Consider the following 19089-nt stretch of genomic DNA (forward strand, 5'->3'; position numbering starts at 1 on the left):
TGGAAAACTTATTTGAGGGAATAATCAAGAAAAGTTTCCCTGGCCTTGCTAGAGATCTAGACATTCAAATACAAGAAGCTAAAAGAACACCCTGGAAGTTCATCACAAAAACATTTCATCACCTAGGTACTTAAGAGAGCTATGAGGCAAAAGCATCAGGTAACCTATACAGGAAAACCTATCAGATAAACAGCAGATTTGTCAGCAGAAATCCTACATGCTAGAAGGGATGGGAGTCCTATCTTTAGCCTCCTTAAACAAAACAATTATCAGCCAAGAATTTTATATCCAGCAAAACTAATCTTCATAAGTGAAGGAAAGATACTGTCTTGAAAATTAACAAGGATATTCAAGACTTGAACTCGGTTCTGGACCAAGCAGACCTAATAGACAGCTACAGAATTCTCCACCCCAAATCAAGAGAATATACATTCTTCTCAGCACCACATAGCACTTATTCTAAAATTGACCACATAATTGGAAGTAAAACACTCCTTAGCAAATGCAAAAGAATGGAAATCACTCACTCAAAACCACACAACTAAATGGAAACTGAACAACCTGCCCCTGAATGACTACTGGGTCAATAACGAAATTAAGGCAGAAATAAATAGTTCTTTGAAACCAATGAGAACAAAGACACAACATACCAGAATCTCTGAGACACAGCTAAAGCAGTGTTTAGAGGGAAATTTATAGCACTAAATGCCCACAGGAGAAAACAGAAAAGATCTAAAATTGATACCCTAACATTACAATTAAAATAGCTAGAGAAGCAAGAGCAAACAAATTCAAAAACTAGCAGTAGACAAGCAATAACTAAGATCAGAGGAGAACTGAAGGAGATAGAGATACGAAAAACTGTTAAAAAAATGAATGAATCCAAGAGCTGGTTTTTTGAAAAGATCCAGCCAGACTAATAAAGAAGAAATAGAGAAGAATCAAATAGACACAATAAAAAAATGATAAAGGGGAATATCACTACTGATCCCACAGAAATAAAAACTACCATCAGAGGATACTAAAAACACCTCTATGCAAATAAGCTAGAAAATCTAGAAGAAATGGATAAATTCCTAGACACATACGCCCTCCCAAGACTAAACCAGCAAGAAGTTGTATCCCTGAATAGACCAATAACAAGTTCTGAAATTGAGGCAGTAATTAATAGCCTACCAATCAAAAGAAGCCCAGAATTCACAGCCTAATTCTACCAGAGGTACAAAGAGGACCTAGTACTATTCCTTCTGAAACTATTCCAAACAATAGAAAAAGAGGAACTCCTCCCTAATTCATTTTATGAGGCCAGCATCCTCCTGATACCAAAACCTGGCAGAGACACAACAGAAAAAATAAAATAAAATTTCAGGCCAGTATCCCTAATGAACATTGATGCAAAAGTCCTCAATAAAATACTGCCAAACCAAATCCAGCAGCACATCAAAAAGCTTATCCACCACGATCCAGTTGGCTTCATCCCTGGGATGCAAGACAGGTTCAACATATGCATATCAATAAACGTAATCCATCGCATAAACAGAACCAATGACAAAAACCACATGATTATCTCAATAGATGTAGAAAAGGCCTTTGATCAAATCCAACACCTATTCATGCTAAAAGCTCTCAATAAATTAGGTATTGATGGAACGTATCTCAAAATAATAAGAGCTATTTATGACAAACCTGCAGCCAATATCATATTGAATGGGCAAAAGCTGGAAGCATTCCCTTTGAAAACCAGCACAAGACAAGGATGCCCTCTCTCACCACTCCTTTTCAACATAGTATTGGAAGTTCTGGCCAGGGCAATCAGGCAAGAGAAAGAAATAAAGAGTATTTGAATAGGAAGAGAGGAAGTCAAATGGTCTCTGTTTTCAGATGACATGATTGTATATTTAGAAAACCCCATCATCTCAACCCGAAATCTCCTTAAGCTGATATGCAACTTCAGCAAAGTCTCAGGATACAAAATCAATGGCAAAAATCACAAGCATTTCTATACAACAATAATAGACAAAAAGAGAGACAAATCATGAGTGAACTCTCATTCACAATGGCTACAAAAAGAATAAAATACCTAAGAGTACAACTTAGAAGGGATGTAAAGGACCTCTTCAAGGAGAACTACAAACCACCGCTCAAGGAAGTAAGAGAGGTCACAAACAAATGGAAAACATGCCATGCTCATGCATAGGAAGAATCAATATCGTGAAAATGGCTATACTGCCCAAAGTAATTTCTAGATTTAGTGCTATCCACATCAAGCTACCAATGACTGTTCACAGAATTAGAAAAAAGCTAATTTAAATTTCATATGGAACCAAAAAAGAGCCCGTATAGCCAAGACAATCCTAAGCAAAAAGAACAAAGCTGGAGGCATCACACTACCTGACTTCAAACTATACTGTAAGGCTACAGTAACCAAAACAGCATGATACTTGTACCAAAACAGTTATATAGACCAATGGAAAAGAATAGAGGCATCAGAAATAACGCCACACATCTACAACCATCTGATCTTTGACAAATGACAAAAATAAGCAAGGAGGAAAGGATTCCCCATTTAATAGATGGTGTTGGGAAAACTGGCTAGCCATATGCAGAAAACTGAAACTGGACCCCTTCCTTACACCTTACACAAAAATTAACTCAAGATGGATTAAAGTCATAAACATAAGACCTAAAACCATGAAAACCCTAGAAGAAAACCTAGGCAATACCATTCAGGACATAGGCATGGGCAAAGACTTCATGACTAAAACACCAAAAGCAATGGCAACAAACACCAAATTGACAAGTGAGATCTAATTAAACTAAAGAGCTTCTGCACAGCAAAAGAAACTATCATCAGAACGAACAGGCAACCTACAGAATGGGAGAACATTTTTGCAATCTATCCATCTGACAAAGGGCTAATATCCAGAACCTACAAGGAACTTAAACAAATTTACAAGAACAAAACAAACAACCCCATCAAAAAGTGGGCGAAGGATATGAACAGACACTTCTCAAAAGAAGACATTTATGTGGCCAACAAACATGAAAAAAAGTTCACCATCACTGGTCATTAGAGACATCCAAATCAAAACCACAATGAGATACCATCTCATGCCAGTTAGAATGGTGGTCATTAAAAAGTCAGGAAACAACAGGTGCTGGAGAGGATGTGGAGAAATAGGAACGCTTTTACACTGTTGGTGGGAGTGTAAATTAGTTCAACCATTGTGGAAGACAGTGTTAGATTCCTTGAGGATCTAGAACCAGAAATGCCATTTGACCCAGCAATCCTAATACTGGGAATATACCAAAAGGATTATAAATTATTCTACTATAAAGACACATGCACACATATGCTTATTGCAGTACTATTCACAATAGCAAAAACTTGGAATGAACCCAAATGCCCATCAAGATAGACTGGATAAAGAAAATGTGGCACATAGACACCATGGACTACTATGCAGCCATAAAAAAGGTGAGTTCATGTCCTTTCCAAGGACATAGATGAAGCTGGAAACCATCATTCTCAGCAAACTAACACAGGAACAGAAAACCAAACACTACATGTTCTCACTCATAAGTAGGAGTTCAAAAATGAGAACACATGGACACAGGGAGGGAAACAGCATACAGCAGGGCCTGTCGGGAGTTTGGGGGGTTTAGGAGAGGGATAGCATTAGGAGAAATAACTAATGTAGATGACAGGTTGATGAATGCAGCAAATCATCACGGCATGTGTGTATCTATGTAACACACCTGCACATTTTGCACATGTACTCCCGAACTTAAAGTATAATAATAATAATAAAAAATACGGAAAGGGAAAAAAAAATGCTGTGTTTTTTAGACAAACGAATGCTGAGGGAATTTGCCACTTCCAAGCCAGCACTACAAGAACTGCTAAAAGGAGTTCTAAATCTTGACACAAAACCTTGAAATACATCAAATTAGAACCTCCTTATAGCATAAATCTCTCAGGGGGTATAAAACAATAACACAATGGAAAAAACCCCAAGGAATTCAGGCAACAACTAGCATGTTGAATAGAATAGTACCTCACATCTCAATAATAGCATGAAACATAAATGGCTTAAATGCTGCATTTAAAAGATACAGAATGGATAAGAATTCACCAATCAAATATCTGATGCCTTCAAGAGATTCACCTAACACATAAGTACTCACATAAACTTAAGGTAAAGGGGTGGAAAAATATATTCCGTGCAAATGGGCACAAAAACCAAGCAGAAATAGCTATCCTCTTATCAGACAAAATAGACTTTAAAGCCACAACAGTTAAAAAAGACAAGGACGGACATCATATAATGATAAAAGGACTAGTCCAACAGGAAAATATCACAATCCTAAATGTTTATGCACCCAACACTGGAGCTCCAAAATTTATAAAACAATTACTACTATACCTAAGAAATGAAATAGATGACAACACAATAATAGTGGGGGACTTCAGTACTCTACTGGCAGCACTAGACAGGTCATCAAAGCAGAGAGTCAACAAAGAAACAATGGACTTAAAATATACCCTAGAACAAATGGACTTTGCAGATATTTACATAGCATTCCACCCAACAACTGCAAAAATATACATTCTATTCTTCGGCTCATGAGACATTCTCCAAGATAGACCATATGATAGGCCACAACACAATTCTCAATAAATTTAAGAAAATTGAGATTATATCAAGTACTCTCTCAGACCACAGTGGAATAAAATAGGAAATCAACTCCAAAAGGTACCCTCAAAACCATGCATATACATGGAAAGTAAATAACCTACTACTGAATAATTGTTGAGTCAACAGGAAAATGAAGATGGAAATTAAAAAATTCTTTGAACTGAACAATAATAGTGACCCAACCTATCAAAACTTCTGAGATTCAGCAAAAGCAGTGCTAAGAGGAATGATCATAGCATTAAACACCTACATCAAAAAGTCTGAAAGAGCACACATAGACAATTTAAGGTCACACTTCAAGGAACTAGAAAAACAAGAACAAACGAAGCCCAAACCCACAAGAAGAAAGGAAATGACCAAGATCAGAGCAGAACTCAATGAAATTGAAACAATAACAAAAAATACAAAAGATAAATGAAACAAAAAGCTGGTTCTTTGAAAAGACAAATGAAATTGATTGACTGTTAGTGAGATTAACCAAGAAAAGAAGAGAGATCTAAATAAGCTCAATCAGAAATGAAATGGGAGATATTACAACCGATACCACAGAAATGCAAAACATCATGCAAGGCTACTATGAACATGTTCACACGCGCAAACTAGAAAACCTAGAGGTGATAGATAAATTCCTGGACATATATAACCCTCTTAGATTAAACCAGGAGGACATAGAAACCCCGAAGAGACCAATGAGAATCAGTGTTATTAAAATGGTAATTAAAAAATTGCCAACAACCAAAAAAGTCCAGGACCAGATGGATTCACAGCTGAATTTAATCAGATATTCAAAGAAGAATTGCTTCCAATCTTATTGAAATGGTTCCAAAAGATAAAGAAAGAAGGAATCCTCCTTAAATTATTCTATGGAGCCAGTATCATCCTAATACCCAAACCATGACAAAAAAAAAAAGAAAACTACAGACCAATATCCATGGTGAACATAGATGCAAAAATCCTCAACAAAATACTAGCTAACCAAATCCAACAGCATATCAAAAAGATAATCCACCACAATCAAGTGAGTTTTGTACCAGTGATGCAGAAATGGTTTGACACATGCAAGCAATTAATGTGATACATCACATAAACAAAATTAAGAACATAACTCATATGATCATCTCAATAGATGCAGAAAAAGCATTTGACAAAATCCAGCATCCCTTTATTATTAAAACCCTCAGCAAAATCGGCACAGAAGAGACATACCTTAAGGTAATAAAAGCCATCTATGACAAACCCACAGCCAACATTATACTGAATGAGGAAAAGTTGAAAGCATTCCCCTGAGAGCTGGAAAAAGACAAGGTTGCCCACTTTCACCACTTCTATTCAACACGGTACTAGAAGTTCTAGCCAGAACAATCAGATAAGAGAAATAAATAACGGACATCCAAATCAGTAAAGAGGAAGTCAAACTGTTGCTGTTCACTGATGATGTGATCATATACCTAGAAAACCCTAAAGACTCCTCCAAAAAGTACCTAGATCTGATAAATGAATTCATTAATGTTTCAGGATACAAAATTAATGTACATAAATCAGTAGCACTGCTATACACTGACAGCGACCAAGATGAAACTCAAATCAAGAACTCAACCTCTTTTATAATAGCAAGAAGAAAAACAAAACAAAATAAGCAAACAAAAAACCACTTAGGAACATACTTAATCAAGGAGGTGAAAGACCTCTACAAAACTGCAAAACGCTGCTGAAAGAAATAATAGATGACAGAAATAAATGGAAACACATCCCATGCTCATGGATGGGTAGAATCAATATTGTGGAAATGACCATACTGCCAAAAGCAATCTACAAATTCAATGCAATTCCCATCAAAATACCACCATCATTCTTCACAAAATTAGAAAAAACAATGCTAAAATTCATATAGATACAAGAAAGAGCTGGCATAACCAAAGCAAGACTAAGCAAAAGGAACAAACTTGGTGGCATCACATTACCTGACTTCAAACTATACTATAAGGCTATAGTCACCAAAACAGAATGGTACTGGTATGAAAATAAGCACATAGACCAATGGAACAAAATGAAGAACCCGGAAATAATGCCAATACTTACAGTCAACTGATCTTTGACAAAGCAAAGAAAAACATAAAGTGGGTTAAGGACACCCTATTCAACAAATGGTGCTGGGTTAATTAGCAAGTCCCATGTAAAAGATTGAAACTGGATCATCATCTCTTGCCTTATACAAAAATGCATCAATATGCATCAAAGACTTAAATCTAAGATCTGAAACTATAAAAATTCGATTCTAGAAAATAACATCAGAAAAATTCTTCTAGATGTTGGCTTAGGCAAAGACTTCATGACCAAGAACCCAAAGCAAATGCAACAAAAATAAAGATAAATAGATGGCACTTAATTAAACTAAAAATCTTCTGTACAGCAAAAGAAATAATCAGCAGCCTAAACAGATGACCCACAGAGTGGGAGAAAATTTTCACAACTTTGCATCCAACAAAGGACTAATATCCAAAATCTACAAAGAACTCAAACAAATCAATAAGAAAAAAAATACCATTAAAGTGGGCTAAGGAATAGATAATTCTCAAAAGAAGATATAAAAGTAGCCATCAAACATATGAAAAAATGCTCGACGTCACTAATTATCAGGGAAATGCAAATTAAAACCACATTGGGATACCACCTTACACCTGCAAGACTGCCCATAATTTAAAAGTAAAAAAATATTAGCATGGATGTGGTGAAAAGGGAACACTTGGCATGGATGTGGTGAAAAGGGAACACTTATGCACTGCTGGTGGGAATGTAAACTAGTACAACCACTATGGAAAACAGTATGGAGATTCCTTAATGAACTAAAAGTAGATCTACCATTTGATCTAGCAATCCCACTATTGCGTATCCACCCAGAGGAAAAGAAGTCATTATATAAAAAAGACACTTGCACACACATTTACAGCAGCATAATTCACAATAGCAAAAATATGAAAACAGCCCAAATGCCCATCAATCAACAAATAAAGAAAATGTATACCATTGAATACTACTGAGCGATAAAAAGGAAACAAATAATGACTTTCACAGCAATCTAAATGGAGTTGAAGACCCTTATTCTAAGTGCAGTAACTCAGGAATGGAAAACCAAGCATCATATGTTCTCACTTATAAGTAGGGGCTAATCTATGAGGATGGAAAGTCATTTGAATGATACAATGGACTTAAGGGACTCAGGTGGAAGGGTGGGAGGGGAGTGAAGGATAAAAGACTACAAATTGGATACAGTGTACACTGCTCCAGTGATGGGTACATCAAAATCTCAAAAATCACCACTAAAGAACTTATCAATGTAACCAAATTCCACCTGTTCCCCCAATACCTATTGAAATAAAAATAAAGTAGAGATACCTACAAATTAACCCAAATGTTAATTTTTGTATACATGATGAGGCAAAATTATGATACTAACTGATGAGTCAACAGGAAGATTCACGTTATCGTGTCATTCAATATGCCAGTTCCTGAAGTGACAATGCTGTCTAGGCAAGTAAGAATCGTCAGAACACAAATACTCCTAAGTGAACCGACAACTTCTAGAATTACTTTCCTCTTAACCATTTCTCCTTGCTTCACTATAGTGTCTATCTTCAGCCATTGTTCCAATATCTCACCCACTAATTTTCTGATATAGTTAAATATGCTTGAACTTTAGTGTGAAATGATCATGAGAAAGAAGTGATCAGTTTCATGAAGTTGATGAAAATTGTGTTGGATTGCCACTTGAATGAAATGTAAAGGACATATTGAGAAATATGTCCTTGCAGACATGACAAATAGGTCCTTGCAGACATAAAACAATTAAAATGGAAAAAAGAACAAACGAGAAAAATATAAACAAATTCAAAAGAGAAAAATTTGTACAAGAAAGAAGTGATGCCCCTGTGGTGTCACTGACCGTTTTTAAAAAAATCAATCTATTATTATTGTAATTATAATTGCTATTATTCCTTGAAGTAAAATGTTAAATAAAGGTTGTTTTGAATTTTCATACTTTAATTTTCTGAAAAATAACATCAAGGAAAATCCTTGATATTTGATTCAGTCTTTTTAAAATTTTTAAAAATTAAGGACACATTTGTGATCATAACTAAACTTTGGTTAAGGATGAGATAAAACATTTATAATTTTTAATTTTATTTTTCAAAATATTGTTTTAAACATGTCTGTTTTTCTCTGCATATCATAAAATGAGTTGATATTTTAAAAATATTGATTTTATCAGATATTTTTCTCCCATAACCAGTAATTCTCAGATAAAGCCTGCCTGTAATTTCTGTCTTACCCAATGACTATACCTACCATTTCAGACAGCAGCCAGGGCAATCACATTTATTGATATAACAGAAGGAGGCCAGAGTCACACAATAGTGTTATCCTCACTTTTTTAAAATTTCTGAGCATACCTTTGATATTCCAGACAGAGAGAATAGATTAAGACAGAATCTCATTTTTGAGTCCAATTTTATTTCATAAAAGTACATTCAGGAAACATTTGTAATGATGTGAAAACTAAGTATCATCCTAGAATTAAGGATTCAGTCAGTTGGGAAAAAAGCAACGTCAGAAGGGAAGAGTCGGTGTTGCCTGGAAAGGGTTCTGTGGTTTCAATTCCCAGGGGGTGTCCTGGCATGGGAGTGGGGTGACAATTGCTCAGGGAGGTTTGGTGACCTATGTGCAAAAGGGACCTTCAAAAGGGACCCATGTAAGCTTTCAAAATCCTACATTGTAGTGGTGTTGTGTAGCATCGGAAGTGCAAAAATGATGCATTTCAACATTTCCTGGACTCATTGGGAAGAGGTCAAAAGAATTTACTCAGAAATTAGCACAGCAAGAGTAAAAGAGAGAGAGCCAGCCAACCCAAAGCCTTGTGGGTTGGATAAATAGACATTTTAGCTGAAAATCAATATAGCCTGAGGAGTAGACATGGATGTAGATACCTGAAGTGATAGTGGCATGAAGAAATAACCAGAGGGTCAAATAGGTTCAAACATCTCACAGAATCATAGCTTGGACAGAGCTCATATATAATCTGGTACCTGTGCTCAGTACCATGATACCAGGCAAGGACCTATACACTTATATGCAACGAAGGAAGAGTGTAGGTAGTGTTGGGTAAATCCTAAATTGATGGAATTTAATTTGAAACAAACAAGATCTTCACATGTCCGAGTATAACTGGAATGAACTAGGTTAGATTTTCTTGGAGGTTACAAAGAAAAACTAGGTGGTTACATTTTTGTGTTGATGAGTTAGGGAATTGGAAATGCATCTGCTCTCCTATTACTTTTTCTGTACAGACTCAGCATATTGATTTTTCCTGTGATGCCAGCGTCTGGTGGCTGGTTAGCCTGGAGCACTTGACAATTGCTTTCTGGGAAGTTAGGCAGGTCCTCAGAGCAAGAGGTGGAAGGGAGATTTTTTTCTATTATGTGACATAGGTCCTTCTTAATCCAGAAGTTAGTAATAAAAATTGTGGCAATATTCCATTATTTAAGAAGATGGAAAAACTGGCATTTTTTGTAACTGATATGACCCAACACCCAGAACCATGCCTACCTATAGCAGGATTTCAATAAGTATATGTTGAGTGAATAATTGGAAAGTAATTTTTAAAATGATATTACATTAAAGTCATTACTCTACCCACAAACCCAACTTCAGGTTTTGCAATAGTGAAAAGAAAAAAAAAATTAGATAAGCCCTACCTACTGTTTAACAATGCTATGTTTTACATTTCTATATATAATATACCTAGGGTAGTGTCTCTATGGTTGAAGCTTTTCCTCACCTCTCAGCTAGGAGCACGGAGACATTGCGCCTAACTCACTGACAGAGCAGCTCTTCAAATCCTACATGAGGTTTGAACTGTTTTTCTGGAAGTTTATGTTATGGTATCTTTATGCAGGTAGATGTGAGAGTAGATAGAACTCTCTTAATGTAGCTTATCTTGAAAATTGACATTCTGTGTTTAATATTTAACTCAATAATAATTTAAATTTGGAAATCTGATATTCACTATTATTTGACAGCTTCGTTTTCCCAATACTTCCTTTCTAACTACAGTAATGTCCCCATAATGCTATTAAAATTGATTTCTCAAAATTCGCTTGCCACAATTTTGTTGCTCATGGATGTAAGTGATTTTACTGGTTGACCATCACATGATCTTAAGCCCTTTCAGTTTAACCATAATGCTCATGCTCTAAGCTATTAAAATAGTTTATCTAGTTATCAATGCTTAATGGAATGGTCCTTGCAACTTGTAACTTCCAGTTTTGCTGTGTTCTTTTGGATGCTTACCATCCTTGATGCCAACACAGACCAAGAGCTTGACAACATACTGCGCTGTTACTTGAATGAGCTCAAAATTAGAATTTCATTTTTGTTATTTTGAATTTTTACCACAGTTGACTCTTTTGTTTGTATATTCTACCCTTACCTATTGCCACTTAATTTGAAAGTTTTATTATATATTCAAATTTACTTATAATTTGTGCATTTCCTCTGTGTAATTTCATATGGATGTTTTTGCTGCATTTAAATCATTAAGCTATAGTGGATGTCACTTGTTTCCATCTTTCTTGAGATTATTTCTTCATCAGAATTTTTCTTAAGACACTTATTACTTCCCTATTTCTCAGGCTATAAATGAAAGGATTTAGTAAGGGAACTACTATTGTAAATAAAATGGCAGCTGGTATATCTTTATCCCCTTCTTCGAGCAAATTTGGTCTAACGTACATGAAGAAAAGAGACCCATAGAATAATGAAACTGACAAAAAGTGGGATGCACAGGTAGAAAAGGCTTTGGCCCTTCCCTCTTTGGAGTTCATTCTGAAAATAGTAAGAAGAATATAGAGATAAGATATGAAGACACTACCTATCGTAAAGACTTGAATTGAACCTGAGAAGATGAATAGAACCAGTTCATTGATGAAAGGGTCAACACAGGAGAGTCTATACAAGGGAAGAATGTCACAGTAAAAGTGGTTGATGTGATTCGATCCACAGAAAACTAACCTAAATACAAGCCCTACATGAATCATGGAATGCAGGTTTCCAGCTATGAAGGCCCCTGTGGTCATCTGAATGCAGAGTTTCTTGGACATCATGATGTGGTACTGCAGTGGGCTGCATATAGCCACATAGCGGTCATAGGCCATTGCCGCCAGAAGAAAGCAGTCTGCAGTTTCCACAGTGCAGAGAAAATAAAACTGTACTGTACATTCATAGAGGGAAATCCTTTTGTCCTCAGACAAGAAGTTCTCTAACATTTTGGGGGTAATGGCACAGGCACAGCAAGAATCCACAAGAGCCAGGTTTCCCAGAAAGATGTACATTGGTGTGTGAAATCGACGGTGGGTAAATATCAGTGCCATCATACCAATATTCCCCACCATGGTGATCAGATAGATGGCAAAGAACACCACAAACAGCAGAGTCTTCAGCTCTGGGTGATCTGTAAACCCCGTGAGGATAAACTCATTTTTCATGGTATGATTTTCTTCAGCCATTCCTGACTTGTCTGAAAAACAATTGTGGAGAAATAAGGCACTAATTTATAATATGCCACAACTATTGAGGTCTCTTTGGCTTAAAGGAAGGAGAGCATCTTCCACAATGCTTCCTCATGTTGCCTGGACTTTGGTGCATGCCCCGTTCATGGGGAGAATGAATTTCGTAAAGAATTACCTCTTTGGCTAGTGATGAAATATATTTTCAGTACCCTTTAAAATCATTTTTAAACCATTTTAATGGTACCTAATAGTAGCTTTTCAGTCCTCTCTGTCCTTCCACCCTCCACCGTCAAGTAGGCCCCAGTGTCTGTAGTTCCATTCTTTCCGTTCATGTGTACTCCGTGTTTAGCTCTCACTTATAAGTGAGAACATGCAATACTTGGTTTTCTGTTCCTCCATTAGTTTGCCTAGGATAATGGCCTCCAGCTCTGTCCATGTTGCTACAAAGGACAGGATCTCATTCTTTCTTATGGCTGCACAGTATTCCATGGTGTGTATGTAACACATTTTCTTTATCCAGTCAATTGTTGATGGGCATTTAGGTTGATTCCATGTCTCTGCTATTGTGAATATTTCCAGCACATTTTGAGGAAGAAAAACATCAGATTATCTTCACAAAGATGGCTTTTGAGGTCTTCACAGAAAGATCCAGAGAACAACACTTCTCTATGTGGGTTAAGTAAAGCTGATCCATAGTTTAAATATCAGCAATTGGTATCAACGTTCCCAAAAATTTCAATGAATATATATGTACTGATTAACAAGGTTGTTTAAAAGACTATTTTTATATGCCAATGTTAATAGCAGCATTATTCATAATAGCCAAAAAGTGGAAACAACCCAAATGTCCAAGGATGATGAAAAAATAAATGGTGATATATACATACAATGGAACACTATTCAACCCTAAAAAGGGATGAGATTCTGACTTGTTACAACATGGATCAACCTTGGGGACATAATGCTAACTGAAATAAGCTAGTCAAAAGAGGACCAATATTCTATTACTCCATTTACAGGTACCTAGAGTGGTCAAATTTATAGACAGAATATAGAGTGGTGGTTGTCAGTGGGAGGTGGGAACGGGGAGCTATTTCTTATTGGTTACAGAGTTTCAGTTTGGGAAGATAAATAAAGTTCTAGATGAGTAGTGGTGATGACTGTATTAATACAACAATGCAAATGTACTTAATTCTATTGAACTACACTCTTAAATATGGCTAAGATGATAAATTTTTTGTTATGTATTTTCTACCACAATAAAAAATTTAAATGCCTATTTTGAGTTGTATATTCTTAGTAATTTACTATCTCAAATACTACTGGAGTGTACACTTAAACATAACATGCTTTGGAAACAGGCTATTTTTAAGGTATTTGTACCCCTCTGGGGTAGGGAGGAAAAGGGATGTGGGTGGAAGTGGGGAGGAGACAGAGAGATTAGGGGAAATGAGAAAAAATGCCTATACTAGAAACCATCCAGGTTATTTATATACAATTTATGCATACAATGTAAAATTATTCATGTGTGCATGAAATTCAAATGCCATCAAAAATTCAAGAAAAGGGTTAAAAGTTGACAAATTTATTTATGTAAGTATATATCAAAAATCATGAATAAAAATCAAGCATCAAACAAAAACTAGGAGACTGGAATAAATAGGATATTGTTTCTCTAGTTGTATTTTAGGAAGGAATCAGTACACATAATCACTAGAAAACAGGTCAATGGCAGGAACAGAAAAATCTGAAGGAAATATAATTTTTTACAAATTAAAAATTTTTAACTTCATTACTAATCAGAGAAACATAATTTGAAATAGCTACAAGGTTATATTTATTTTGTCTATTAAAATGGCAAGATGTTTTAAAAAAGAAATGATCGTATATAGTGGTAGCCAGAATTGGTGCAATTATTGGAAAATAATTTGTAATAAATTAAAGAAACTCTTAAACATTCACATCCTTTGGCCAATAATAATGAATTGACCAAAAAGAAATAATTAGAATCTCCCACAAAGATTAACATAATTGTAATTTCATTCATAATCATAAAAAAATTCAAAACACCTGAAAGTGGTGGTATAACCATTTAGTCAGTTAGATGAAATAAATGTGAATCATTCACCTGATGACATATTGTACAATCATTAAAAATACTGTTTACCTTGGAGATTATTGTAATGATAAAATAGATAGAAATATGTTACGTAAAAAACAAAATAGGAAGTTTTATAAACAAAATAATTGCAATTTCCAAATAAATGCTTACATATGAAGGTTAAACAGTAGCATGAAAATGCATCATAATAGTACTAGTTTTCTCTATGCAATAAAATCAGAGGTCAACTATTTCTCTCCTTTATATTTTCCTCCATTTCAAATTGTCTGCAATGGCTATTGCTTCAATAATCAGCAAAGAAATTTTTTATTAAGCAAATAAAATGGCATGCTTTTAGGTCTGCAGTGTTTTATAACTTGATTAAGTCCACAATAATCATGGGAATTTAACTAATGTTTTCTGCATTTTACAATTCTGCTGTGAATAATGTTATAATGGATTCATTGAGCAGCTGCCTACTCCACTTTTATGATAATGGCATCACCAGTTATAAATAATAGTAATTTGCTGGCAATCCTGCATCTCAAACTATTCAGGCATCTGTTCATATCATGTGGTAATGCAATCTTAAGGTCACCTCCTCTATGGAAGCAGTATCTCTTTGGTGTTAACTTTTACTCTTTCAAATGTCATGTGTTTTCATTGTATTCCTAGATTCTGGGGTGTTCACATTTATTAAAATTTTGGGATTTTTAAAAATCTTCATTATCTACTCATTATATGTACTTATAGACAAAGAGTTCTTACCTATTGGGGAGCATTTTGTTTCAATCTACCTTATTTATCTTTGTTACTTTGGGAATCATTTATTAATTGAGCTGATAGTTATTGGATGCTTGCTTTATGCTACCTACTTGCTTTGAAAGGTTAACTGACCCTCCTAGATATTTCTAGATAGACAGTTTTCTGGGTATTCATTAACCACAACTATACTCCGAAGTTTGGGAACAGAGGAAAACCATTTTGGAAAGATAAAAAAAGATCTCTTCTTTTTGGTTTCTGAAAATATTACTAACTTTCAAATCTCAGATTACTTGAAGATGATGTATATATACATATTATATATATTTTAAATTTATTTTTTGAAACAAGGTCTTACTCTGTTGCCCAGGCTAGAGTGCAGAGGTACAATCTTGGTTCACTGCAACCTCCACCTCCCAGGTTCAACAGATTCTCCTGCCTCTGCCTCCCAAGTATGAAATTATAGGCATGTGCCACCCACCTGGCTATTTATTTTTTGTATTTTCAGTAGAGGCAGATTTTCACCATGTTAGCAAGGCTAGTCTCAAATTCCTGACCTCAAGCGATCCTCCCGCCTCAGCCTCCCAAAGTGCTGAGATTACAGGCATGAGCCACTGCACCCAGCTGATGTAACTTTAAGATCAATATTTTTAAAATAACATTTGAAACTTATGTAATTTGAATAACTTTTTCATTAACTGCCTTGCCCTTGCCAGCTTGAAGTTATATAATATAAAATTTCCTTCAGTTCATCCATTTGTCTATTGGCCAAATAGAAATAAATTTTACGATGATATTTTATTTCTCTAAGAATAAAAAAGAAACAAGAACATTCCCCAAAATTATATTGGGGTTTGAAAGACTGGTTTGAAATTATAGTCTTTACTCATATAATTTGTTTAATACATAGGAATGCTCAACACAAAAATTTTAAACACTATTTCATTGTAGAGGTTAATAATTCATTTCATCAAGTTTATAAGTAATAGGACAAACTACATTATTCAAATGAGTTTCAAAGTCTTCATTAATGTATTCTGTTATTACTAAATATGTGTGCTTTTATCTCTTGGTATAAATTTAGGCTCCTAATAATTTCAGAAGTGATACAAATGAATGATAGTCATTTGCTTAAAGCTTACACAATAGACTTCAGATTTAAAAAATAATTTAAAGATCTTAAAACATTGAGAAATTAGAGTTTTAAGAAAAAAAAAACCTTAAATAACTTAGAGAAAAAAATGTTTCATGTGATTAATATTTCTAGCAAAAATAAATTTTAAATTCTTTCTCACCTGAATTTTCCCTGCTAAGAGTTTTAGAGGGGCCAGTTGGTTGCCTGATAACAGTTTTTAAAGTAGATCCCACAATTAAGCTCTATCTTCTTGATCATTTGGGAGAATAGTTCTACAAAGAGGTTGATGCCAATATTTATGTCACCGGTAGAGAATGGTTCAGATATTTGAAATAATTCTAAAGGGATTTAGTTGGCATTGACTTCAGAGCACGGCCTGAGAGACCTAATCCTTTGAACATCAGAGACTTACTAAATTGGAAGAGCACATTCTGAGAGACGTAATCCTCTGAACATCACAGACCGTACTCCTCTGACACCTACAGAGTAAGGCAAATTCCAATTTCTAAACAAATTTTAAGAGCCATGTTTTGGGCACACATTTACCTATGTAACAAACCTGCACGTCCTACACATGTTTCTGGAACTTAAAATAAAATTTAAAGAAAACAGAAATGTTTTAATTTTTATTCATTTGAGTTTATACTACTTACCCTTACCACCAATCTGAACATAAGATCCTTAGTGAGAAGAAAACATTCCCACTGCAATAGTCAGCCAAGGCTTCATGGAGGAAGTGGGAACTGAGCTAGGATTGGGTGCCTCAGAGAGATTGCTTGCTGAGATCAGAAGATGAAAGCAGCACCTTTCCCACCTCTTTTTAATGGCAGTATTTAGTTTGTAGAATCTTCCATTGACATTTCATTCATAGTGTCGGTAACTTTATACCTTAGTTACTAAACTTTAGAAAATTTCTTCCAAATTCAGAAGCAGCTGCATGAAAGCCTTCTTGCTTCATAATGCCACCTCGCTTTCAGGACTCTCCCATCATTTTGAATTTTTTTTTTGGTCATTGTTTGTTTGTTTTTTTGACGGAGTTTTGCTCTTGTTGCCCAGGCTGGAGTGCAGTGGCGTGATCTCGGCTCACCGCAACGTCTGCCTCCCGGGTTCAAGCGATTCTCCTGCCTCAGCCTCCCGAGTAGCTGGGATTACAGGCATGCACCACCATGCCTGGCTAATTTTGTATTTTCAGTAGAGATGGGGTTTCTGCATGTTGGTCAGGCTGGTCATGAACTGCCGACCTTAGGTGATCCGCCCGCCTCAGCCTCCCAAAGTGCTGGGATTACAGGCGTGAGCGACCACGCCCGACCCTTTTATGGTGTTATGACTCCTACTGATTAATTGATTGCCCACCAATTTCAAGTCTCCATTTGTTTAGGAGAGCTTATCAGGATTCACTGGGGGAAAACCTCCACCAGATGAAGAATGATGAATATTGCTCTGACCCAGGAAATAATGTAGGATCAGTGAAAAGATTCATAGGAGTCAGTGAAAAAAATCATGTAACTCATTTCTTGTTACTCTAATTTTCCTACAAATTTATGAAAACTTTTATGCTTTCTTTACAATTATGAAAAGTCCTTATATTCAGAACTACAAATCAGCTTCCACTTATTATGCCATTTATTCATGCATGCATGCAGTAAATACTATATGGTGCCTACTTGTTACCATCACAATTATAGATTCTGTTCTCATGGAACTTACATTCTAATCGAGGGAAGCAGGCAAGCAGATATAAATAAATACATGAAGAAGAAAAAAGCAGAAATTATTACATGCTATGCTGGGGGTAAGATAGGGTAGATGTGATAAACAATGACTGGGAGTTACTTTAGATACAATGATTAGAAAAAATGTTTAGGAAAAGGTAAGCAGTCAAGCTGAGACATGAGTAGGAAGAAGTCAGCCATGACAGATGAACATGGTAGGTTACGGAGGAGAGGTAGTGAAAATTCCTCAAGGCAGAAATCACCTATGCATATTTGAGGAACCCATAAAAGATAGACCACAGTTGTTGGTGATGGGGTTGGAGAACTGATCTTTTTGGGTTTGTAACACAGATTACGAAATTTATATTTCATCTTTAGAGCTATGAGAAGCCTTGGGAGGGTATATTAATTTCCTATTGCTGCCCTAACAAATTATCACAAACTCAGTAGTTTAAAACAACAAAAATTTATTAGTTCACAGTTGTGCGGTTTAGAAGTCTGAAATATGTCTCACTGAGCTAAAACCAAGATGTTAGCAGGGCTGAGTTCTGTTTTGGAAGCTCTGGTGAGAAATTTACAGTCTTTACTTTTCCTAGATTCTAGAGTCTGCTCTTATTCCTTGGCTCATGGGCCCCCTTCTATCTTCAAACCCTGAAATGATTGGTTAAATTTTTTTCACATTTTCCAGCCAAAATGAATGGCTTAAGTAAAAAAAACAACAAAAAAATTTTCTCACACTGTATCATTTTGATTTAGACTCTTCTGCTTCTGTCTTCAACATGTAAAGAATTATTTTGGGCCCGTCTGGATAATTTTTTTATTTTAAAGTTAGCTGATTAGCCACTTAATTCCATCTGCAACACATTTGCAGTTTCCCAGGGTTAGAATGAGGTTATCTTTGGATGGCCATTATTCTGCCTGCCAAATGAGAGATTTTTCAAAGCAGAGAAATGACACACTATTATTACATTTTAAAAAGGAACATTGTATCAGTTTTTAATAAAGTGGATCAAGATGCATTTATTGAGTTGAAGGAGATTGGAAGAGGAATAATCTCTTTGGGGAAGTGAGGAGGTAAAAATATGAGTTCTACTTTATCCTTATTGTGTTTGAGATA

General features: G+C 35.4%; 1 protein-coding gene across 1 annotated transcript; it reads right to left on the reverse strand.

The window, feature by feature from the left end:
* Window positions 1–8909: 8909 nt before the first annotated feature.
* On the reverse strand, window positions 8910–16527 carry LOC126949314 (olfactory receptor 5K1). Its single transcript, XM_050782094.1, has 2 exons — window positions 16421–16527; window positions 8910–12270 (listed from the first exon to the last, which is right to left on the reverse strand). The coding sequence occupies exon 2, from the start codon at window positions 12257–12259 to the stop codon at window positions 11333–11335; it is 927 nt and encodes a 308-aa protein (XP_050638051.1). The 5' UTR covers window positions 12260–12270; window positions 16421–16527; the 3' UTR covers window positions 8910–11332.
* Window positions 16528–19089: the final 2562 nt, after the last annotated feature.

Source organism: Macaca thibetana, chromosome 2 (genome assembly GCF_024542745.1).
Source record: "Macaca thibetana thibetana isolate TM-01 chromosome 2, ASM2454274v1, whole genome shotgun sequence".
In the NCBI taxonomy this organism is placed as follows: domain Eukaryota; kingdom Metazoa; phylum Chordata; class Mammalia; order Primates; family Cercopithecidae; genus Macaca; species Macaca thibetana.